Below are 20,335 nucleotides of genomic sequence, written 5' to 3'. Positions count from 1 at the left end.
GTCATTTTGTTAAGTGTCCTCCATGTAGTTGGTAAAAATCAAGATTTTTCTATACAAGACATTGTGCTAGATGCTGGAATATAAACACCACCCCCCTGCCCCCCACAAGGAGATTATAGTATAAATATACAGACTCTGTAGTTCAACTCTTCTTGAAAATATGGTCCTAATAACTAAATTTGTATACCACTAAAAATCAAGATAACAAAATATAGAATGTTTTATCAAAAGTACACTAGACACTAGAAGTAAATAAAATGGCAGCCCATGAAACAATTAAAAGTTAAAAAAAGACTCTGCCTTACACAATAATGGCAATGGAGTATCAAAAAACATATCAGAGCATGCTATAAATCATGCCATTTTTAGACTTTAAATGTGAGATCCTACTGAGGGATGAATGAATCAATATTCTACTAAAGAAATGAATCATGTTAACAATTTTTATTTTGAATAAAACTAGAAGCTACAAGAAATAAGATGGTGCAGGGAAAGACAGAACTCTGCCTAACTCTTTCTATGAAACCAATATGGTGCTGTTACTTAAACCAGGAAGAGTTAAAACAGAGAAACAAAATTATAGACCTATCTCCCTGATGAATATAGATGCAAAAATTTTAAATAAAATCTTAGCAAAAGGATTGCAACAAGTTATCACTAGGATAATACATTACGATCAAGTAGGATTTATCCCAGGAATGCAGGGTTGGTTCAATATTAGGAAAACTGTTAGTATACTCAATTACATCAACAACAAACCTATCAGAAATTATATGATCATATCAATAGATGCTGAAAAAGCTTTTGACAAAATACAGCATCCATTCCTACTAAAAACACTAGAGAGTGTAGGAATAAATGGACTGTTCCTTAGAATAATTAGCAGTATCTATCTGAAACCATCAACAAGCATTATATTCAATGGGGAGGGGCTAGAGGCATGCCCAGTAAGATCAGCAGTGAAACAAGGGTGCCCATTATCACCACTACTATTCAATATTGTATTAGAAATGTTAGCATCAGCAATTAGAGAAGAAAAAGAAATTGAAGGCATTAGAATTGGGAAGGAAGAGACAAAACTCTCACTCTTTGCAGATGACATGATGGTCTACCTACAGAATACCAAGAAATCATCCAAAAACCTACTGGAAATATTTAGCGATTTTAGCAAAGTTGCAGGTTATAAAATAAACCCTCATAAAGCCTCAACTTTTCTATATATGTCTAGCAAGAAACAGCAGGAAGAGCTAGAAAGAGAAATCCCATTCAAAGTAACCTCAGATAATATAAAATACCTGGGAGTCTATTTGCCAAGACCGATTCAGAAATGTTTTGAAAAAAATTATAAAACATTTCTCACACAAATTAAATCAGATTTAAATAACTGGGCAAATATCAACTGCTCATGGATAGGTAGAGCTAATATAATAAAAATGACAATTCTACCAAAACTAAACTATCTGTTTAGTGCCCTACCAATCAAAATTCCAAAAAATTACTGAGTTCGAAAAAATTGTAAGTATATTCACATGGAGAAAGAAAAAGTCAAGAATTGCCAGGAGCTTAATGAAAAAACAGTGCAAAAGAAGGTGGCTTAGCTCTACCTGATCTAAAATTATATTATAAAGCATCAGTCATCAAAACTGTTTGGTACTGGCTGAGAAATAGAGTGGTGGACCAATGGAATAGACTAGGTGTAAAAGCAGGAGATGATTATAGTAATCTGCTGTTTGATAAACCCAGAGTCCAGCCATTGGGATAAAAACTCCCTCTTTGATAAAAACTGCTGGGATAATTAGATGTTAGTATGGAAGAAAGTTAGATTAGACCAACACCTAACACCCTTTAGCAAGATAAGATCCAAATGGTTACAGGACTTAGACACAAAAAACAATACTATAAGCAAATTAGAAGACCAAGGACTAGTTTACCTGTCAGATCTATGGAAAGGGGAACAGTTTATGACTAAGGAAGAGTTGGAGAACATCACCAAAAATGAATTAGATGACTTCTATTACATTAAATTAAAAAGCTTTTGCACAGATAAAACCACTGTAACCAAGATCAAAAGAAATGTAGTAAATTGGGAAACAATCTTTACAACTAATGATTCTGACAAAGGACTCATTTCTAAAATATACAGAGAACTGAGTCATATTTTTAAAAAAAAATCCATTCCCCAATTGAAAAATGGTCAAAGGATATGCAAAGGCAATTTACAGATGAGGAGATCAAAGCAATTCATAGCCATATGAAAAAATGCTCTAAATCATTAATTATTAGAGAAATGCACATTAAAGCTTCTCTGAGGTACCACCTCACACCTCTCAGATTGGACAATATGACCAGAAAGGATAATGATCATTGCTGGAAGGGTTGTGGGAAATCTGGGACACTATTACACTGTTGGTGGAGCTGTGAACTCATCCAACCCTTCTGGAGAGCTATTTGGAACTATGCCCAAAGGGCAACAAAACTGTGCATACCCTTTGACCCAGCAATACCACTACTGGGTCTGTATCCTGAAGAGATGATGAAAAAGGGTAAAAACATTACTTGTACAAAAATATTTATAGTAGCCCTGTTTGTGGTGGCAAAGAATTGTAAATCAAGTAAATGTCGTTCAATTAGCAAACTGTGGTATCAGTATGTCATGGAACACTATTGTTCATTAGAAACCAGGAGGGATGGGATTTCAGGGAAGCCTGGAGAGGGATTTGTATGAACTGATGCTGAGTGAGATGAGCAGAACCAGAAAAACACTGTATACCCTAACAACAACATGAGAGTGATGATCAACCTTGAAGGATTCGCTCATGCCATCAGTGCAACAATTGGGAACAATTTTGGGATGTCTGCAAAGAAGAGTGCCATCTGTATCCAGATAAGGAGCTGTGAAGTTTGAACAAAGTTCAAGGACTATTCCCTTCAATTTAGAAAAACACAGATATCTCATTGTCTGATCTTGTTACCTCTTAGACTTCTTGTCTCTTCTCTAAGGATATGATTTCTCTCTCATCACACTCAATTTGGATCAAGGTACAACATGGAAACAAAGTAAAGATTGACAGATTGCCTTCCATGGAGGGGTGGGGGGAGGAAAGTAAGATTGGGGGGAAAACAGTAAAACTCAAATAATATCTTTAATAAAAATTAATTTAAAAAAAAGAAAATCAAATTAAAGTAAGGCAATATTTTTATCAGAATACATATTTGGGTTCAATTAAAGATTTATTAAACATAAAAAAATAAGATGGTGCAACAGTGTTATTCTTGGAGGGACAATTAAAAGAGTTGATGGAATTTGTTTTTATCAGTGTGATGTTTGGTTTTTTTTTGTGTGTGAAGAAAACTATGACATCAGGGAGATGATACCATGATATGCATGTGAATTGAATCTGAGTGAGGAGATGCTGTGCACTTTTAAGTCACCAGCTTCATTTTTCTCATCTGGAACCAATATTAGGGTCCAATGGCCAGATATGAATCAGGATAACTGGAGATAACCCTGTATGCATGGCAATAAGGGCTAAGTGATTTGCCCAAGATCACACAGCTATTAAGTGTATGAGAGGTTGTATTTGGACTCAGGGCCCACTGCACCATCTAGCTGTCAAGTTTATTTTATTATACTCCCAATGGTAATTAACAACAAAGCATCAGACAATTGGCAGTCCTGGTTTTCTGTGCCCATGATAAGTATTAGCAATAAGTCATAAAAATAATTCAATTTATTAATGAATATCTGTTACAGAGGATGAGCGAGTAGATAAATTCTACAAGCGTCTCAGTAAGGTCCTACAAACTACATTAACACCTTAATACTCAGGAACTGCCTATATATTATAAAAGAAGACATTGTGAAAAAAGTATACTGTAAAATACAATGTAGGATTAAAATATAAAAAGACCAAATGGTTTTGAATTACACAAAAGGCTTGTATGTCTGTAAATCATGAAGATTTGAAAAAAATTGCAGTTAGAAGATGCTGAATGATAGACTACTAAAAGTTATCCCACAAAAAACCAAAACCCTCTTGACAGGAACACAAGTTAGCATTGTGTGGGAGCAATTTCTGAAATAGCAATCTATGCAGTCAGATTGACTTATTAGAGGAAAGATGAAAATCAGCACCAAATCAGAAGAAAAAAGTTTAAAAGTATATATTAACAGCAGCAAGTTACTTATAACCTAGAAACTCAAAATAAAAAAGAGAAAGGTATCAGTATGGAATGTCTCTTTCCTATAAATATTTGTTATGCCAGGTGATCAAAAATCTCAGAAATCGTTTGAACCGACCATCATGTATCCAATACTCAGTATTTCATATGACCCAAAAGGGAAGAGACACCCAATTGAACTCCAAATTAACTTTTCTCTTTCCAAACTCTCTGCTAATCATATAAATATAAACTCTATCTGGATATATAAAATCATTTTGAGTTCAAGTCTGGCCTATTCACACATGATTCCCCTTCCACTCTATGCTCCATTCATTAAAAGTCACTATCTCCTGCCTCTGTGACCTTATACATACCCGCCTGAACACTATCTATAGAAGCTTGGTCCTCTGACTCTACCTGTAACAATCTTTAGTTTCCTTCTATGCTCCACGCTTAGTTAGTGATCACCTCCTTCAAGAACGTCGTATGTTATTAGTGCTTTCTCCCCATTCAAATGATCTTATGATTAGTTATCTATGTCTATATAGAGTTCCCTGAGGGCAGGAAGTGTTTTTCTTTTTCTTTTTCTATTCTTAGTGCCTAGGAAACTAAACTAGACAAAGAATGTTTACTAAGTTCTTGTTACATGACGGGGATAAGGAAGCTACAGATATCATACAAAAATGGTTAATCAGATGTATGATAGAAAAGTCAGTCATGTAATGAGAGCAAAGTCAGAAAGATTGCTATCTTAGTATTCACATTTAAAGATTCCAGACAAAGGTTCAATGGGAAGACACTAAAAAGAATCTCAAAGAATTAAAAAAGAATAATTTTTGAAAGGATAATTAATTAATTAATTAAGACTACCAAAGAGTAATTTCATTTGAAGAACCAGCACCAGAGAGTCTGGAAACAAAATATTTTTTAAAAAAGCAGGAAATATACTAATTATTCTTTACCTATAACATTTTCTTTTCTAAATTTAATACAATACAAAGTTTTAAAATCTAAAGTCATTTCCAAACCAGGCAGACTTCAGATTTACACAAAGTAATATCTTAATTTATATTCTTATCACATTCACAATTTTTAAAGTTATTTCCAAAGTTCAACATGAACCAAATTAAGGAATTCCACAACTTCAAGTCCATTCTGCACATACACTAACTAAATATGTGGACATTCAATATATTGTTTATTAAAAAAATCCTATTGAGACCTCTAGAATTTAATCCTTAATTCCTCATCTTCTTTTGACAAAAATATTATTTCACTTGTTTGTATTCAAGATCCATATTCACATTACCACTAATGTGGCACAGTTATGTAACATACAAAGAACAACTTAAGGTACTCCATATTACCATTAAATAAGATCTTTTTTAAAAAAATTAAAACTTAAAAAATGTTACAATGAACTTTAAGAAGATCAAATAAAACTTTAAAGTCACCAATGTTCTTGAGATCAAATAAAACTTTAAAGTCACCAATGTTCTTGAGAGGAAAAAAAGTGAAATAAAAATTCAGAAGAAAAGAATCAAAACAAATTTTCAAAAATAAATTATTAGTTTTTTGAAGGATATGTGTAAAAATGAATGGAAGCAATATAAATGATACATCAAATAATGATCTGTTGCATTACCATTTTGACGTGTTTCACCAAGAGGTTCAAGTTTTGGAAGTCTAGTGACTCTGGGGGTTTCCCAGCCAACTGAAGGAAAACAAAAATATTCACAGTACTGTCAACTTGTGAGTCTGCTGAGAGTATCATTGTGTCATTAGAAATCATGAATAAACTTAAAAGTCAAATAAAAAAATAATGAATGACAATTCAAGATATTTTTATGTGTTTTAAATGTTTTTCAATTTATATTTTTACTTAAAGGCAGTCAGGTTCATTCTATCAATTTTCTTCACATATAATAAAAGGAAGAAATTCAGTTCAGCTTTAGTAAGAAATAGCTTTCAAATTTAATTAGGGATCACTAAGAAAAATGCCAAAGGAAATCTGCACTTAGTTAAATCATTTTGGGGTCAATAAAAACCTATTAACTATGAATCAGATACTTTTACTAATTGCGTAAAAAATATTAGGTGATGTGTCAAAATTATACTAACTGAGCTCTAATGTATGGATATGAAAAAAAAAGTTTTCTAAGTAGTTTCAATTCAACCATTGACCTTTATAGATAGCTATTAGTTCACAGATCTTTAAAAGAGAACTTGAAGGAAACATGCAAAATTATCTTCCTATTTTCACCATAGGGATTAAAGAATTCTTTGTGGATTACCATCACTGAAATTTTTTAGACAAAGGCAAAAACTTCCTAATTTAGGACTTAGAAACTTTTCAAAAATATTTTTTCCAATTACTCACCAGGTAGAATATGTGGAGATGATGTTGCAGTCTGTGGATCAGAGTCATTTATATTCAATGGTGCTACTCGGTGACTTCTTTTGAACTTGCAATTCTTACTTGTCTTTCTAGGGAAATCTACACAGAATATAAACATCATGACAAAAATCAACATGATGAAAACCATAATATTATGTGAAAATGAATAACAACTTTTTTAAAGCCTAAGCCTCTGATAGTGATGCTCTAAGATGGAAATGGCCTTGTAGCCATGAAAAGAAAGTTCAAATTCTATTAAGTCCCACCAAACTAAAAATGTTTTTCTGTTTCTGAATTTTACCTTGCTATGTTTGGAAAGGTTTATTGCCAAAGGCTTGAGTACCAGATGATGAATTTAAGAAGCTCACTAAGCCACATTCTGATGGTATAGAAAGATTTTAATATGCCATAGAAGATACATACCCTCAATCTACTACTCTGATTGGAAGCTCCAACATCTTCTCAGGTTAAGCATGACAAGACTAATCTCTCTTCTATAAAAATCTTTCAAACTTTTGAATACAGAGATTCCACAATTTCTTCCTATGTCTTCTTATCTAAGCTAAATAACTACAAAATGTTCAATAGATGAGATTTCTCTCATTATTTCTCCAACTTTTAAAAGAAAACACTAGTGGGGTGGCTAGGTGGCACAGTGGATAAAGCACCAGCCCTGGAGTCAGGAGTGCCTGGGTTCAAATCCGGTCTCAAACACTTAATAATTACCTAGCTATGTGGCCTTGGGCAAGCCACTTAACCCCGTTTGCCTTGCAAAAACCTAAAAAAAAAAAAAAAGACAAACACTAGCAAAGTAACATACACATATTCTCCTAATTATAAATGAAACTGGGAACAGATAGGGATGAAATGAGGCTGATGGAGCTCTGGAGTTTGGGAGGTCTGAGCTTCAGAGAGATATAGCAGTCAGGTATTTATACCCTTTAGCAGTAATATGGTGAGCCCTTGGAAATAGGGGATCACCAGATTGCCCAAGGAGGGGTACAGGTTGAAAAACAAGTTGATCATCAGAAAGAGGATTCAGTCTGTGTGAATAGTTCTTACATTTCCAGTCTTAGTAAGATGAGAAAACCCAGTCTTTTAATACAAAATTGCACTCAAAACTGAATATACACTCTAAATGTAGTCTAAGCAAAATATAGTCCTTGTTATGAACATTGTTTTTATAATGCATCCTAAATATTCATAGCTGACTCATACTAATCTCAGGCTACTAAAAGCCCAAATGTGTTTAATAAAACAAACCAAAAAGACATTCAAACTCTCAAATTTCTTTCATTGCTTTCTAGACCTTGTAGAGTTTATTGTTTGAACCCAAGTATAAGACGTTCCAAGACTTAGTAAATTTATCCATATTTGCTGATTTATTGAAATCATTGTGGACCTCAGTTGTGTCATTAACTTCATGTTATCTACAAAACTGATAAAGGATTGCACATATATTTTAAGTTATAACTATAAACAGTAAATTGACAAGGGCAAGAGAACACATTTTTGACTGGCAACTACCTTCCATGATTGTGTGAATCTCCATTAATTAACATGTTTGGATTTGATAATTCAACTACTTCTGAATTCACATAATTGCACATGACCATCAAACCTATATCACTCTACCTCCAAGACAATATTATAAGAGACAATGTCAAAACAGCCTTGTTAAAATCCAGGCATTCTATGTGATAGTTCCTCATGTATCAATCCACTAACTATAAGAAAATGAAATTGAGTTAGAGTACCAGTGAATTCTTGTTAATAGATTTATCTTGTCAATAGATATTCTCTCCTTTAAGTGGACACAAACCACTACTCTGATGATTCATTTGAGATTTTTTTGTATGTATCAAGATCTATGACTACAGTCATAAAATTGATTTCTTATTTCTTTTTAGAAAACCAGGAATATGCCTTTCCATTTGTGATGGTCATAAACAAAACTCTCCTTCAATCTGAAGATAGACTTTAAATTTTCTTTAGCTCAGGTGACATATAAAGGCCATTTTCATATTCTTTAGTGGATGCCTTGATTCTAAATTCACATCGACATTTGAAGAATTAGAAATTTGGTAGAAATGATCTTTCCAGTAATATAGACTGCAACAATCCTTTTATGGCTTTGTTAGAAGGCCTTTGAGGAGTTGCTGTAACTATAAATTCATCCAGGTACAAGAATCTAAATATTCATGCAACTTGAATAATTCTCAGACAAATAACAGGTATATAATCTATCACTGGGTCTACACTCCCTTTCTAGTTTGGCAAGATTTACCAGACAGAATTCATGCACAATTGGCCTAGCCTCTGTAAATGTGTAATCACCTAAAAAGAAGGAGATCACAAATTTTACTAGAGATGAATTCTAATTAATTAGAATTTTTTTCCCAAATATAGTAGCACATGCATATAACTCTTCCTATAAAGTATGAACTGTGTTGAGCAGCATATCCCATACCAGGATGTCAAACTAAAATAGTAAAAGATCCCTGGATTCCTGGGAGCCACATATTTACTTAGAAAAAAACAAATTAACATTCTTTAGTGTATTATTGTTTTATTTCTCTAAGCAAACATTTCCCAATTACATTTTTTAAATTTATTTGAGACAATGGGGTTAAATGACTTGCCCAAAATCACAAAACTAGGCAATTAAATGTCTGATGCCAGATTTTAACTCAGGTACTCCTGACTTCAGGGCCAGTACTCTTATTAGCTATACCACCTAGCTGCCCCTCCTAATTAACATTTTAATCTAACATGCAACACTCAATAGTTTTGTTGAAACTGAACCAAGTCAGGAACTTGTATGAGATCTCCTCAGTTAGGAAACAATGTTAAATCAAGCCTCTAAAAAGAATTCTGGAGAAAGAGAATCCTAAAAATATGGAACAGAAACAAAGATAACTTAGGAGGATTTCAAGAAAGGTCTGCTTCACTTAAGTAAAAGTCACCAATGTTCAGTCCAGTGCAGGCAGTATGTAGGCAAACCAGAGGGAGGCTCTTAGGTATAGCACAACAAAGCACCCTAAGCTCTGCAAAACCTGGCTGAGCAGGCCTGTGAACCTGCAGGCCATCTGGGAGGCTGAGAATAACTGTCAGCCTCAAAGATAGCACAGAAAGTTAGTGACCCCTGAAATCCAAGAAAAGAGCTCAACTTTTAAAAAGAACCAAAAGCCCAAACTCAGAAGAGGAAAACAATACCAAAAAGCCTATGCTTAAAGCCTCAATATGAATTGTTCCCAAACCAAAGAAATCCTCTCGAAGGAACTCAAAAAAGATTTTTAAAATCAAATATAAAGGAGGTAGAAAAATTGAAAAACTAAATCAGTTATGAAAGAGATTATGCAAAACGAGTCAAGAGCTTGGAAAAGGAAAAACAAAAAATAACTGAAGTAATCAGCTCCTTTAAAGGTAGAATTGGTGAGGGGCGGCTAGGTGGAGTAGTGGCTAAAGCACTGGCCCTGGAGTCAGGAGTACCTGGGTTCAAATCTGGTCTCATACACTTAATAATTACCTAGCTGTGTGGCCTTGGGCAAGCCACTTAACCCCATTTGCCTTGCAAAAATAAAATAAAAAAAAACTAAAAAAAAAGGTAGAATTGGTGGTCAAAAGGAAAAGGAGGTACAAAAGGTCAGGGAAGAAAATAATTCCTTAAAAATTAGGATTATATTAAATGAAACTAATGACTTTTCAAAAAAATCAAAAAAATTAATAAAAAATAGAAGAAAAATTAAAATACCACACTGGAAAAAACAACTGACCTAGAAAATAGATCCAAAAGAGATATTAATAGATACTGAACTACCTAAAAGCCAAGATCAAAAAGAGCCTGGCAATGTCTTATTATCAAGGAAATGGGAAGAAGGTAAAATAGTCAAAGAGTCCACCGATCACCTCCTCAAAGACATCCCAAATGAAAACTCCAAGGAATAATGTTGCCAAATTCACTAATTACCAGGTCAAGAAGAAAATACTGCAAGCAGCCAGAAAGAAACAATTCAAATATCAAGGAGCCACAGTAAGGTTTATATTGGATTTAGCAGAAGCTACATTAAAGGATTTGAGGACTTGGAATAGGATATTCCAGAAGGGAAAAGAGCTTGAATTATGACCAAGAACTAACTATCCAGAAAAACGGAGCCTAATTATTCAAGGGGAAAATATGGGCACTCAATGAAATAGGAAACTTTCAAAATTTCCTGATGAAAAGACTAGAGCTGAACAGAAATTTGATCTTCAAATAGAAGACTAAAGAGAAACTTTTTATAAAAAGGTAAACAAGGAAAGAAAAAAACAAAACAAAACATGACTTTCTTTAAGGTTAAACTCTGCTACAAATGAAGATGTTATTTGTAAATCTTAAGAACTGTGTCTCTATTAGAGCAGTTTGGAAGAGAAAGTGCTTAGAGATTGTGGAAATAAGTTGACTTTGATGTGAAGTTTAAAAAAAGTTAAGAAGTGAAAAAAAGTATTGTACTGAAAGAAGTGGAAAGGGGAAGCAGAATAGGATAAATTATATGATATTAAAACCTATTTCAATAGAGGCAAAGAAGGGAGGAGATAAGAATTGTTTGAACCTTACTCTCATCAAATTTGAATCAGAGGGAAATAATATATATACTCAGGTTAAAAAAATTATCTTACTAGCCTATAGGGAATTAGAAGAGGAAGAAAAGGGAAAACAGGGTGGTGAGAAGTGTGGGGAGAAGAATGCCAATTGATAGAAAGGAGGGCAGATTGAGGGAGGTGGTAGTTCAAAGGAAACATGAGAAGGGACAAGGTGAAAAGAGAGAGAGTAAAAAGTATGGAAAGAGAAAAAATTAGGTTGGAAGGAAATATAGTTATAATCATAACTGAATGGGGATGAACTTGAAAGAAGAGTGGATTAAAAACTAGGATCCTACAGTACACTGTTTCCAAGAAACATTTGAAGCAGAGAGATATATACAGAGTAATGGATATATAGCATGCACTGGTTGAAGTAAAAAAGAGCAGAAGAGACAATTCTTATGTCAGATAATGCAAAAGCAAAAAATATGTCTAATTAAAAGGGATAAGAAACTGCATCTTGCTAAATGCTAAACATATTATATATATATATATATATATATATATATATATATATATATATATATATATATATTCACCAAGTACTACAGAAGTCAAATTTTTAGAGAATAAATGAGTTACAGAAAGAAACAGATAGCAAAGCTGGCATGGAACCTCAATCTCATACTCTCAGAACTAGATAAATCTAACTACAAAACCAACAAGAAAGAAGTTAAAGAGGTGAAGGGGGTGAATAGACTTTTAGAAGTTAGATATAATAGTCCTTTGGAGAAAACTGAATGAAAACAGAAAGAAATATACTTTTATCTCAGCAGTACATGGCAACTACACAAAAACTGACCATGCATTAGGGGAAAAGATCTCACAATCAAATGCATCCTTTTTAGAACATGATGAAATTAAAAATTTCATGTAATAAAGGACCATGGAAAGACAGATTAAAAATTAAATTGAAATTAAACAATTTAACCCTTAAGAATGAGTGTGTCAAACAACAAATCATAGAAACAGACAATAATCTCATCAAGAGAATGACAATAATGAGACTCCAATACCAAATTTTTGGAATGCAGACAAAGCAGTACTAGTACTTGGGGGAATTTTATATCTATAACTGCTTACCTGAAAAAAAAATTAGAGAAAGAACAGTTAAATGAATTAAGCATGCAATTTAAAAAACTAAAAAAAGAACAAATTGAAATTTTCCAATTAAATACCAAATATGAAATTATGAAACTCAAAAGCAATTAATAAAATTCAAATAAAGAAAACTACATACCTAATAAATAATTTTAATGATAGAAAAAAAGAACCTCCTCCCTCCACCCAAAAAAGTGAATAAAGCTTTGGTTAAATTGATTTAAAAATTTTTTAAATTACTAGTATAAAAAATAAAAAAGGTTAATTCACCAACAAGGAAAAGGAAATTCAGACAATAATTAGGAGCTTTTTTGTCCAATTGAATGCCAATAAATCTGACAATCTAAATGAAATAGATGAATAGTTATAGAAACTGAACAAGCCTAAGAAAAAATCTCCAGGGCCAGAAGGATTTATGAGTTAATTCTACCAAACATTTAAAGAACAATTAATTCCAAAGCTATAAAAACTATTTCGAAAAAATTGGGGGAGTCAAATTTCTTTTATGAAATAAATATGGTACTGATACCTAAGCCAGGAAGAGCCAAAACTATGAAAGAATATTATAGACCAATTTATCTAATGATGTTGATGCAAAATTTTAAAATAAAATTTCCAGAAAGATATTACAATATATCACCAGGATAACACAATGTGACTAGGTGAGACTGATACCAGGAATGAGGCCTAGTTCAATATTAAGAAAATTATTGGCATAATTGACCAAATCAATAAGAAAACAAAGAGTAATCATGTTATTATGTTAATCCATGCAGAAAAGATTTCAGACAAAATATAGCATGCATTCCAATTAAAAATACTAGCTATCATAGGAATCTAAAACAATTAGAAAGAATTATCTGTCATTGGATTAAGAAAAAAGCATTCCTAATAAGATCAGGGTGAAATAAGGATGCCTATTATCACCACATATTATTTGATATTGTACTCGAAATGTTTTAACCCTGCCCATACCCTTTGACTCAGCAATACCACTACTAGGTCTATATCCCAAAGAGATCACAAAAAAGGAAAAAAGGCCCACAGGTACAAATATATTTAACTCTTTTCGTAATGGCAAAGAATTAGAATTTAAGAAAATGTCCATTAAATGGGGAATGGCCGAATAAGCTGTGGAATATAAATATAATGGAATATTATTGCTCTGTAAGAAATGATGAGCTGACAGATTTCAGGAAAAGACTTAAATGCACTGAATGAAATATACAGAACCAGGAGAACTCACCAGAACCAGTACACTCACCAGGAGTGTACTCACCTTAACAGCAATATAGTACAATGATCAGCTATGATATTTAGCCTTTCTCAGAAACACAGTAAACAAACAATGCCTTCTACTTCCAGAGAGATAACTGTGGAATCTAGATGCAATTCAAAGCATATTATTTTCACTTTTAAAATTTGTTTTTTACTTTTTCCTTCTCATAATTTTCTCGCCTTTATTCTGAATCTTCTTTCAAAGGATGACTAATATGGAATTATGTGTAACATGATTGTACATGTATTATAACTTATATTAAATTACATGCTATCGTACAAATGGAGAAAGAAAAGGTGGGAGGGAGAAAACTTTACTAAAATAAATATTGAAATTTATCTTTAAATATAATTGAAAAAATAAAGTAAATTAAAATAGAAACATTTTAGCAATAAAAACATTAAAGGAATTAGAACAGACAATGCGAAAACAAAAGTGTCACTGTGCAGATGATGTGATGGTATACTTAGAGAATCCTAAAGAATACACTAAGGGGTGGCTAGGTGGCACAGCGAATAGAGCACTGGACTTGGAGCAGGGGTACCTGAGTTCAAATCTGGGCTCAGACACTTAATAATTACCTAGCTGTGTGGCCTTGGGCAAGCCACTTAACTCCATTGCCTTGCAAAAAAAAAAATACACTAAAAAAATCTTTTAAATAATTAAGTTTAGAAACAGGATATAAAAGAAACCTACATAAATCTCCAATTTTTCCATAAATTTACTAACATAGCTAATCAAGAAAAAAAAAAAAAAGAAATTCCATTCAGAATAACTGTGGATAATAGAAAATCAACAAACTGATCCGTGAAATGAAAGTTATTGAAAAGTATAATTACTTGAAGATAACTGAAAACCCACTGTGTTCCATCTTCATAAAGACAAATGTGAGAATATTAAACTGAATATTTTCTTCATTAGTGTAAATTCCACTCAACAATTTTAGTAATTTTTAAAACCACCTATGCTTAACCTGTAGAAGAAATTATTTATCTAAAAATTCTCTTCTGAACTATTTGAAAGGCTGCTCCGTAAGAGATTAGAATTGATTATTTGTTTCCAGAAAGCAAAAACAAGGGTTAAAAGTTATGCAGATCCAAATTTTGGAATTAACAAGAACTTCCTCCAAATAAGAATCATCAAAATAATGAAGATATCTTAATATGTTACTCAGTACTTAGAGGTGGTCACGCAGAAGTTAGAAGGTCCCAAGTTGAACATGTGGCAAAATCAGTTTCTTCTCTTCCAGAATATTAGAGTACCCTGACTAGAATTGTCTTCCAATTCTGAATTTGAAGAATTCTTTGATTTTTCTACGTAACTAAATATTATAGTTATTTCAGTATATTCCCCACATTCTAAGCTCCGTTGTGACAGGGACAATATCTTTTCATTGTTTTTTTTAATTTTACAATTTTCCCCTCAATCTCACTTCCTTCCCCCTCACCCCCCCAAAGAAAGCAGTCTAGTAGTCTTTACATTACGTTGTTTCCATGCTATACATTGATCAAAATTGAGTGCATTGAGAGAGAAATCATATCCTTAAGGAAAAAATAAAATATAAGAAATAGCAAAATTACAAAGACCAAAGACTTTTACCATTAATTTTAAGATAACTTTTTTTTTTTTAAATTAATGGTAAAAGTCTTTGGTCTTTGTTTAAACTCCATAGTTCTTTCTTTGGATACAGATGGTATTTTCCATCTGTATTCTCCATTAAGATACTCTTAAAATTGTCCCTAAAGGTTTGCTCTGATGAAATGAGCAAGTCCATTAAGTTTGATCATCAACCCCATGCTGCTGTTGTGGTGTACAATATTCTTCTGGTTCTGCTTGTCGCACTCAGCATCAGTTCATGCATATCCTTCCAGGTTTCTCTGAATTCATATCCCTCCTGATTTCTAATAGAACAATAATGTTCTATAATGTACATATACTACAGTTTGTTCAGCCATTCCCCAACTGATGGACATTCACTCAATTTCCAATTTTTTGCCACCACAATCAAAGCTGTTATGAATATTTTTATACAAAGTGATGTTTTTACAGGGACAATATCTTATCTTAACAAAAATTTTAGCTTCCCTAGATCTAGCCCAGTGCTCTATATATATAGCCATCAATGAATTTGTTTTTGTAAAACTAAACTCAGAAATAGGTGTCAAATATAGAATATAACGTATATTTGCATATTTTGCTATGAAAACCCCCAAAACAGCCCAAGGTAACCTGGAAAATAATGGAAAGGCTCTGCTCCACAGGGTTAGAGGGGCAGCCAACCAGAGTGAAGGAACTTCAGCCTCCCAGAGGCAGCCCCAGAGTGCCTGGGAGCCACAGCTCACAGCAGTGGGGTTTAGTTTCCTGATCTATACTTTGGGGAGCACCAGGCACAACTTGGAAGATCAGCTGGAGGGCCTCTGCCAGGGTGAGAAAATATTGCCTGATGGTGAAATTTTAAAGTATATGCCATTCTATTTTTTATTAAAAATATAAGTCATACACAAACATCCAAACAGTTTGAAGAAAAAGCCTTAGGAAAATTATATGAAAACATATGACAAATTTGTGAAGAAGTATTATGGTTCTTAATCATACTATAAACATTAAATTACTTTTTTTCATACCAGAATTATCACTGAGCTCATAGTCTTCACAGGACTGTTGGTCTGTGTCCATTTCCTTCTCTGTATGCTGTGGTAATGCTGTCACTGTAGAAGTGTCTTGGAAATCACATTTGTCACTTCTTTGCTTGCTGTTGCTGAGTTGGCTCTGTGTCTCAGCCTGTTCTCGTTCTCTGCAAGTTTTCAGAAGAATGCTGTCTATCTCTCTCTGCCTTTTTTTTTCATTCTAACAAAAACAAAGTGTCACTCTTTACTATCATAATGTGTTAAAAGTAGTTACAAAAAATCTAAATCAGTTATTCTTAAAAAATTAGTAAAACTGTAGTCTTTTAAAATTATTTCAAGGAATAAAAAAAAGAAAAAGACAACTCCAAATAACCCCAAGAAAGTGAAAATAAAATTCTAATAAGAAGGTATTTCTTTCATTATGGCACTTTTCAAACAACATTAGTTGTTTCATAGGAGTTTTTTTTAGCAAAGTTTTAGGAAGAAGTCATCAACTTTAAAATAAAACCTCTTCAGACTACTGCAATGCAAATGGAGAAAGAAGGTGCATATATTTTCCCTTTTTAATATATAATCTACTAAAAAAGTGTTACTATAAAGATGCAATATGTAATATAAAATATCACTATTCATTCTATATTTTGAACATGGAAGGAACCTAGTTCACCAGGTTTTGCAGTAATGTTTCTCTTCTTTATACTGTGAGATGCAGAATTCTTTTTGGAATGATTCATGTTACTCCATCTCCACAGATAATTTATTAACATATTGCTTATAACATTTACTGTCCTATACAGAGTTCATCATGTGAAGAGTATTAACAATTGTGAAATAAATTTCATTATCAAAGTATAAAATAATGCATATATTTTTCCTTTTATGAATTCTTTTCAAATCAATATAAAAATGAACATATTTAAGAGAAATTATGTATAACTTATGTCATTAAGGATATTTTATTATACTGCATGCTTTCAAATAGGAATACCATCAAAGAAAATGTAACTAGAGAAGAAAAAAATGTAGTAAACTTCCTGGTATCCGAAGAAAATTATTCTAGAAAATTCTAGAAAATTAAGCTACATAATTTCTTCTTCTGTAAGCTGCCTTCCCATCTTAGCAACAGCAGCTACTGGGAGAAATTGATTAATACTTGTTTCCTAATGGGAAACTATAATGAAGCAGTGAGAAAGATTTTGAGAAACAATATGCATAGGCAGAAGCAATATATGAGCAATCTACCAGGAAAGGGGAAAAGTAAGCCTAGAAGCTGTCAAGATCAAGGAGTTGTTGAAATGTACAAAAGATCATGTAAGTTCTCAGTTCTAGTAAAATTACACACATACACACTCAGGACCAAGAATTTTGTCTATGAATAAATGTCAGTAAAAATTTTAAGCAACTAAAATATATATACAGAGGAATATTCAGACACAGAAGTGTTTACAGTAGTTTAGTATACTTTACAATATACTCAGAAAATTTATAAATTCTACCAGCAGCAAGACTAGGGAAAGACACACAAGAATCCATAAGAATAAATATCTTAGCAAGAATAAAATGATTCTGAAATGTAAGAAACAATGACAGTTTTTATTCCCTCATTTTGCTTCACTTAACTCTCAGTTTATTCTGACAACTATGCTTTCCACCCTCACAGAGAGAGAGGGATAAGTTCTGGAATTGTAATTTGTTTCATTGGTATCAAGATCTCCCCTCCTGAACTTCTGCCAATGCAGGGCAGCAGTTTTTCTACAACTCATTCAGAGTTGCTTGGACTCTTAGAAGTTAAGTGACTTATTGAGGGGGGTGGAGTCAAGATGGTGACAGAAGAAGAGCCACTCTTGGGTGCTCTCTCTCTCTATAATATTTCAAAACTTATAAAAAAAAAGACCAAATTTTCGAGAGACAGAACCCACAGAGGGATCCAGTGAGGCAATTCTCCAGCCCAAGGCAACCTGGAAAATAGCGGAAAGGCTCTGCTCCACAGGGTTAGAGGGGCAGCAAACCAGAGTGAAGGAACTTCAGCCTCCCAGAGGCAGCCCCAGAGTGCCTGGGAGCCACAGCTCACAGCAGCAGGATTTAGTTTCCTGACCTATACCCCAGGGAGCACCGGGCACAACTTGGAAGATCAGCTGGGGGGCCTCTGCCAGGGTGAGTTCATGAAGCCCAGCCCTCAGGGCACTCAGCAAACAGCATGGCCAAGGTGGCCCACATCCAGGAACCAGAAGCAGGTGGAGCCTGTAAGCAGGTGCCCCCAGGCAACTGAACCTCACATGATTAGCATACTTAAGTTAGGCGAGTGAAGAGAGACTTCCCAGGTCTGTCCTCTGTACCCAGAACAGAACTCCAGGGCTCTGACCACATTCAAATCCTGATCGCAGTCTAGAATCCCCACAGAACAGCAGGCTCCTCCCACCCCTCAGTCCTGTGGCAGAGGGGTGTGCTTGTGGTCAACCATAGACCAGGAGGGAAGACAGAGCTTCACACACTGAGATCCTTGGGGGGGGGGGGGGGGTTCCAATGTTCCAATAATACTCAAAAGCTCAGGATGCACCCCAAGACCAGGCACAGGCTGGAGAAATGAGAAAAAAGAGGATCACCATTGGGAAATAGATTTTCTATGATCCCAAGAAAGATCAAAATACTCAGTCTGAAGATGAGGAAGTGCAAGCTCCTGCATCTAAAGATTTCAAGAAAAACAGAAACTCGGCTCAGGCTATGACAGAGCTCAAAATAGATTTTGAAAATCAAGTGAAGGAGATAGAGAAAAAATTGGGAAAAGAAATGAGAGAGATGCAGGAAAAACATGAAAAAGAAGTCAGCAACTTAGTCAAGGAGATCCAAAAGAATGCTGAAGAAAACATGTTAAAAACCAGCATAGGTCAAATGGATAAAACAGTTCAAAAAGTTATTGAGGAGAAGAATGTTTTAAAAAGCAGAATTGGTCAGATGGAAAAAAGAAATAAGAAAGGTCTCTGAGGAAAACAAATCCTTCAGAAGTAGAATGAAACTAAAGGAAGCTGCTGACTTTATGAAAAGTCAAGACACAATACTTCAAAACCAAAAGAATGAAAAATTAGAAGAAAATGTGAAACATCTCACTGAAAAAACAACTGAACAGGAAAACAGATTCAGGAAAGATAATTTAAAATTTTATTTGGATACCTGAAAGTCATGATCAGGAAAAGAGCTTTGATATCATTTTTAAAGAATTCCTACAGGAAAATTGCCCAGATATCCTAGAAGCAGAGGGCAAAATAGAAATTGAGAGAATCCACCTATCTCCCCAAGAAAGAGATCCAAAAAAAAATAAACCAACCCCCAGGAATATTATAGCCAAGTTCCAGAACTCCCAAGTCAAAGAGAAAATTTTACAAGCAGCCAGAAGGACACAATTCAAATATCATGGACCTGCAGTCAGGATCACACAAGACTTAGCAACAACTACATTTAAGCCTCATAGGGCTTGGAATATAATATTGCAGAAGGCAAAAGAGCTCAGAATGCAACCGAGAACCAACTACCCAGCAAAACTGAATGTCCTCTTCCAGGGAAAAAGATAGACTTTCAATGAACCAGGGGAATTACAAATGTTCTTGTAAAAATGGCCAGAGCTGAAGAGAAAGTTTGATCTTCAAATACAGGACTCAGATGAAGTATAGAGAGTGGAGAAGGGTAAACTATGAGGGACTTAATGATGATGAACTACATGTATTCCTGCATAGAAAAATGATACTGATAATACTCATAAGCAACTTCTCATTTAATAGAGCATGTAAAAGGAGCTTCTATAGATGAAGCACAGGAGAGGGCTGAATTTAAAGATATAATATATTGTAAAAATGGAGTCAATGGCTAAAAGGGAAATGTAATGGGAGTAAGAGAAAGGAGAGGTGGAATAGGATAAGATAGTTCATATAATAAGATTTTTTTTATTACAATGAGCTATTGCAATGATATGGAAGGGGGGGGGAGGCAAGGGGGAATGAGGGAACCTTCACTCTCATCAGAGGTGGCTTGAGGAAACAGCATATATATACTCAATGGGGTATAGACATCTAGAGTAATAAGGAGAGAGGGGGACACAGGGAAGGAGACAATGTGATTAATGGAGGAGAGGGTGGACTGTGGGGGAGAGTG

General features: G+C 33.9%; 2 protein-coding genes across 2 annotated transcripts in view; both read right to left on the bottom strand.

The window, feature by feature from the left end:
- Positions 1 to 6,635, bottom strand: part of NSUN3 (NOP2/Sun RNA methyltransferase 3) — a 114,246-nt gene extending 107,611 nt beyond the window's left edge. Inside the window, exons 1-2 of the mRNA XM_074192299.1 lie at positions 6,545 to 6,635; positions 5,810 to 5,878 (exon numbers count right to left, since the gene is read on the bottom strand). Of these exons, the coding sequence (XP_074048400.1) occupies positions 5,810 to 5,878; positions 6,545 to 6,592 (117 nt within the window). The 5' untranslated portion in view covers positions 6,593 to 6,635. The remainder of the gene's footprint in view (positions 1 to 5,809; positions 5,879 to 6,544) is intronic.
- Positions 1 to 20,335, bottom strand: part of ARL13B (ARF like GTPase 13B) — a 58,021-nt gene that overhangs the window by 6,506 nt on the left and 31,180 nt on the right. Inside the window, exons 7-8 of the mRNA XM_074192298.1 lie at positions 16,190 to 16,412; positions 6,545 to 6,661 (exon numbers count right to left, since the gene is read on the bottom strand). Coding sequence (XP_074048399.1) covers positions 6,545 to 6,661; positions 16,190 to 16,412 — 340 coding nt within the window. The remainder of the gene's footprint in view (positions 1 to 6,544; positions 6,662 to 16,189; positions 16,413 to 20,335) is intronic.

This window comes from Macrotis lagotis, chromosome 6 (genome assembly GCF_037893015.1).
Source record: "Macrotis lagotis isolate mMagLag1 chromosome 6, bilby.v1.9.chrom.fasta, whole genome shotgun sequence".
In the NCBI taxonomy this organism is placed as follows: domain Eukaryota; kingdom Metazoa; phylum Chordata; class Mammalia; order Peramelemorphia; family Peramelidae; genus Macrotis; species Macrotis lagotis.
The sequence above is the reverse complement of the archived record's forward strand: the minus strand, read 5'-3'. Positions and strand labels throughout refer to the sequence as shown.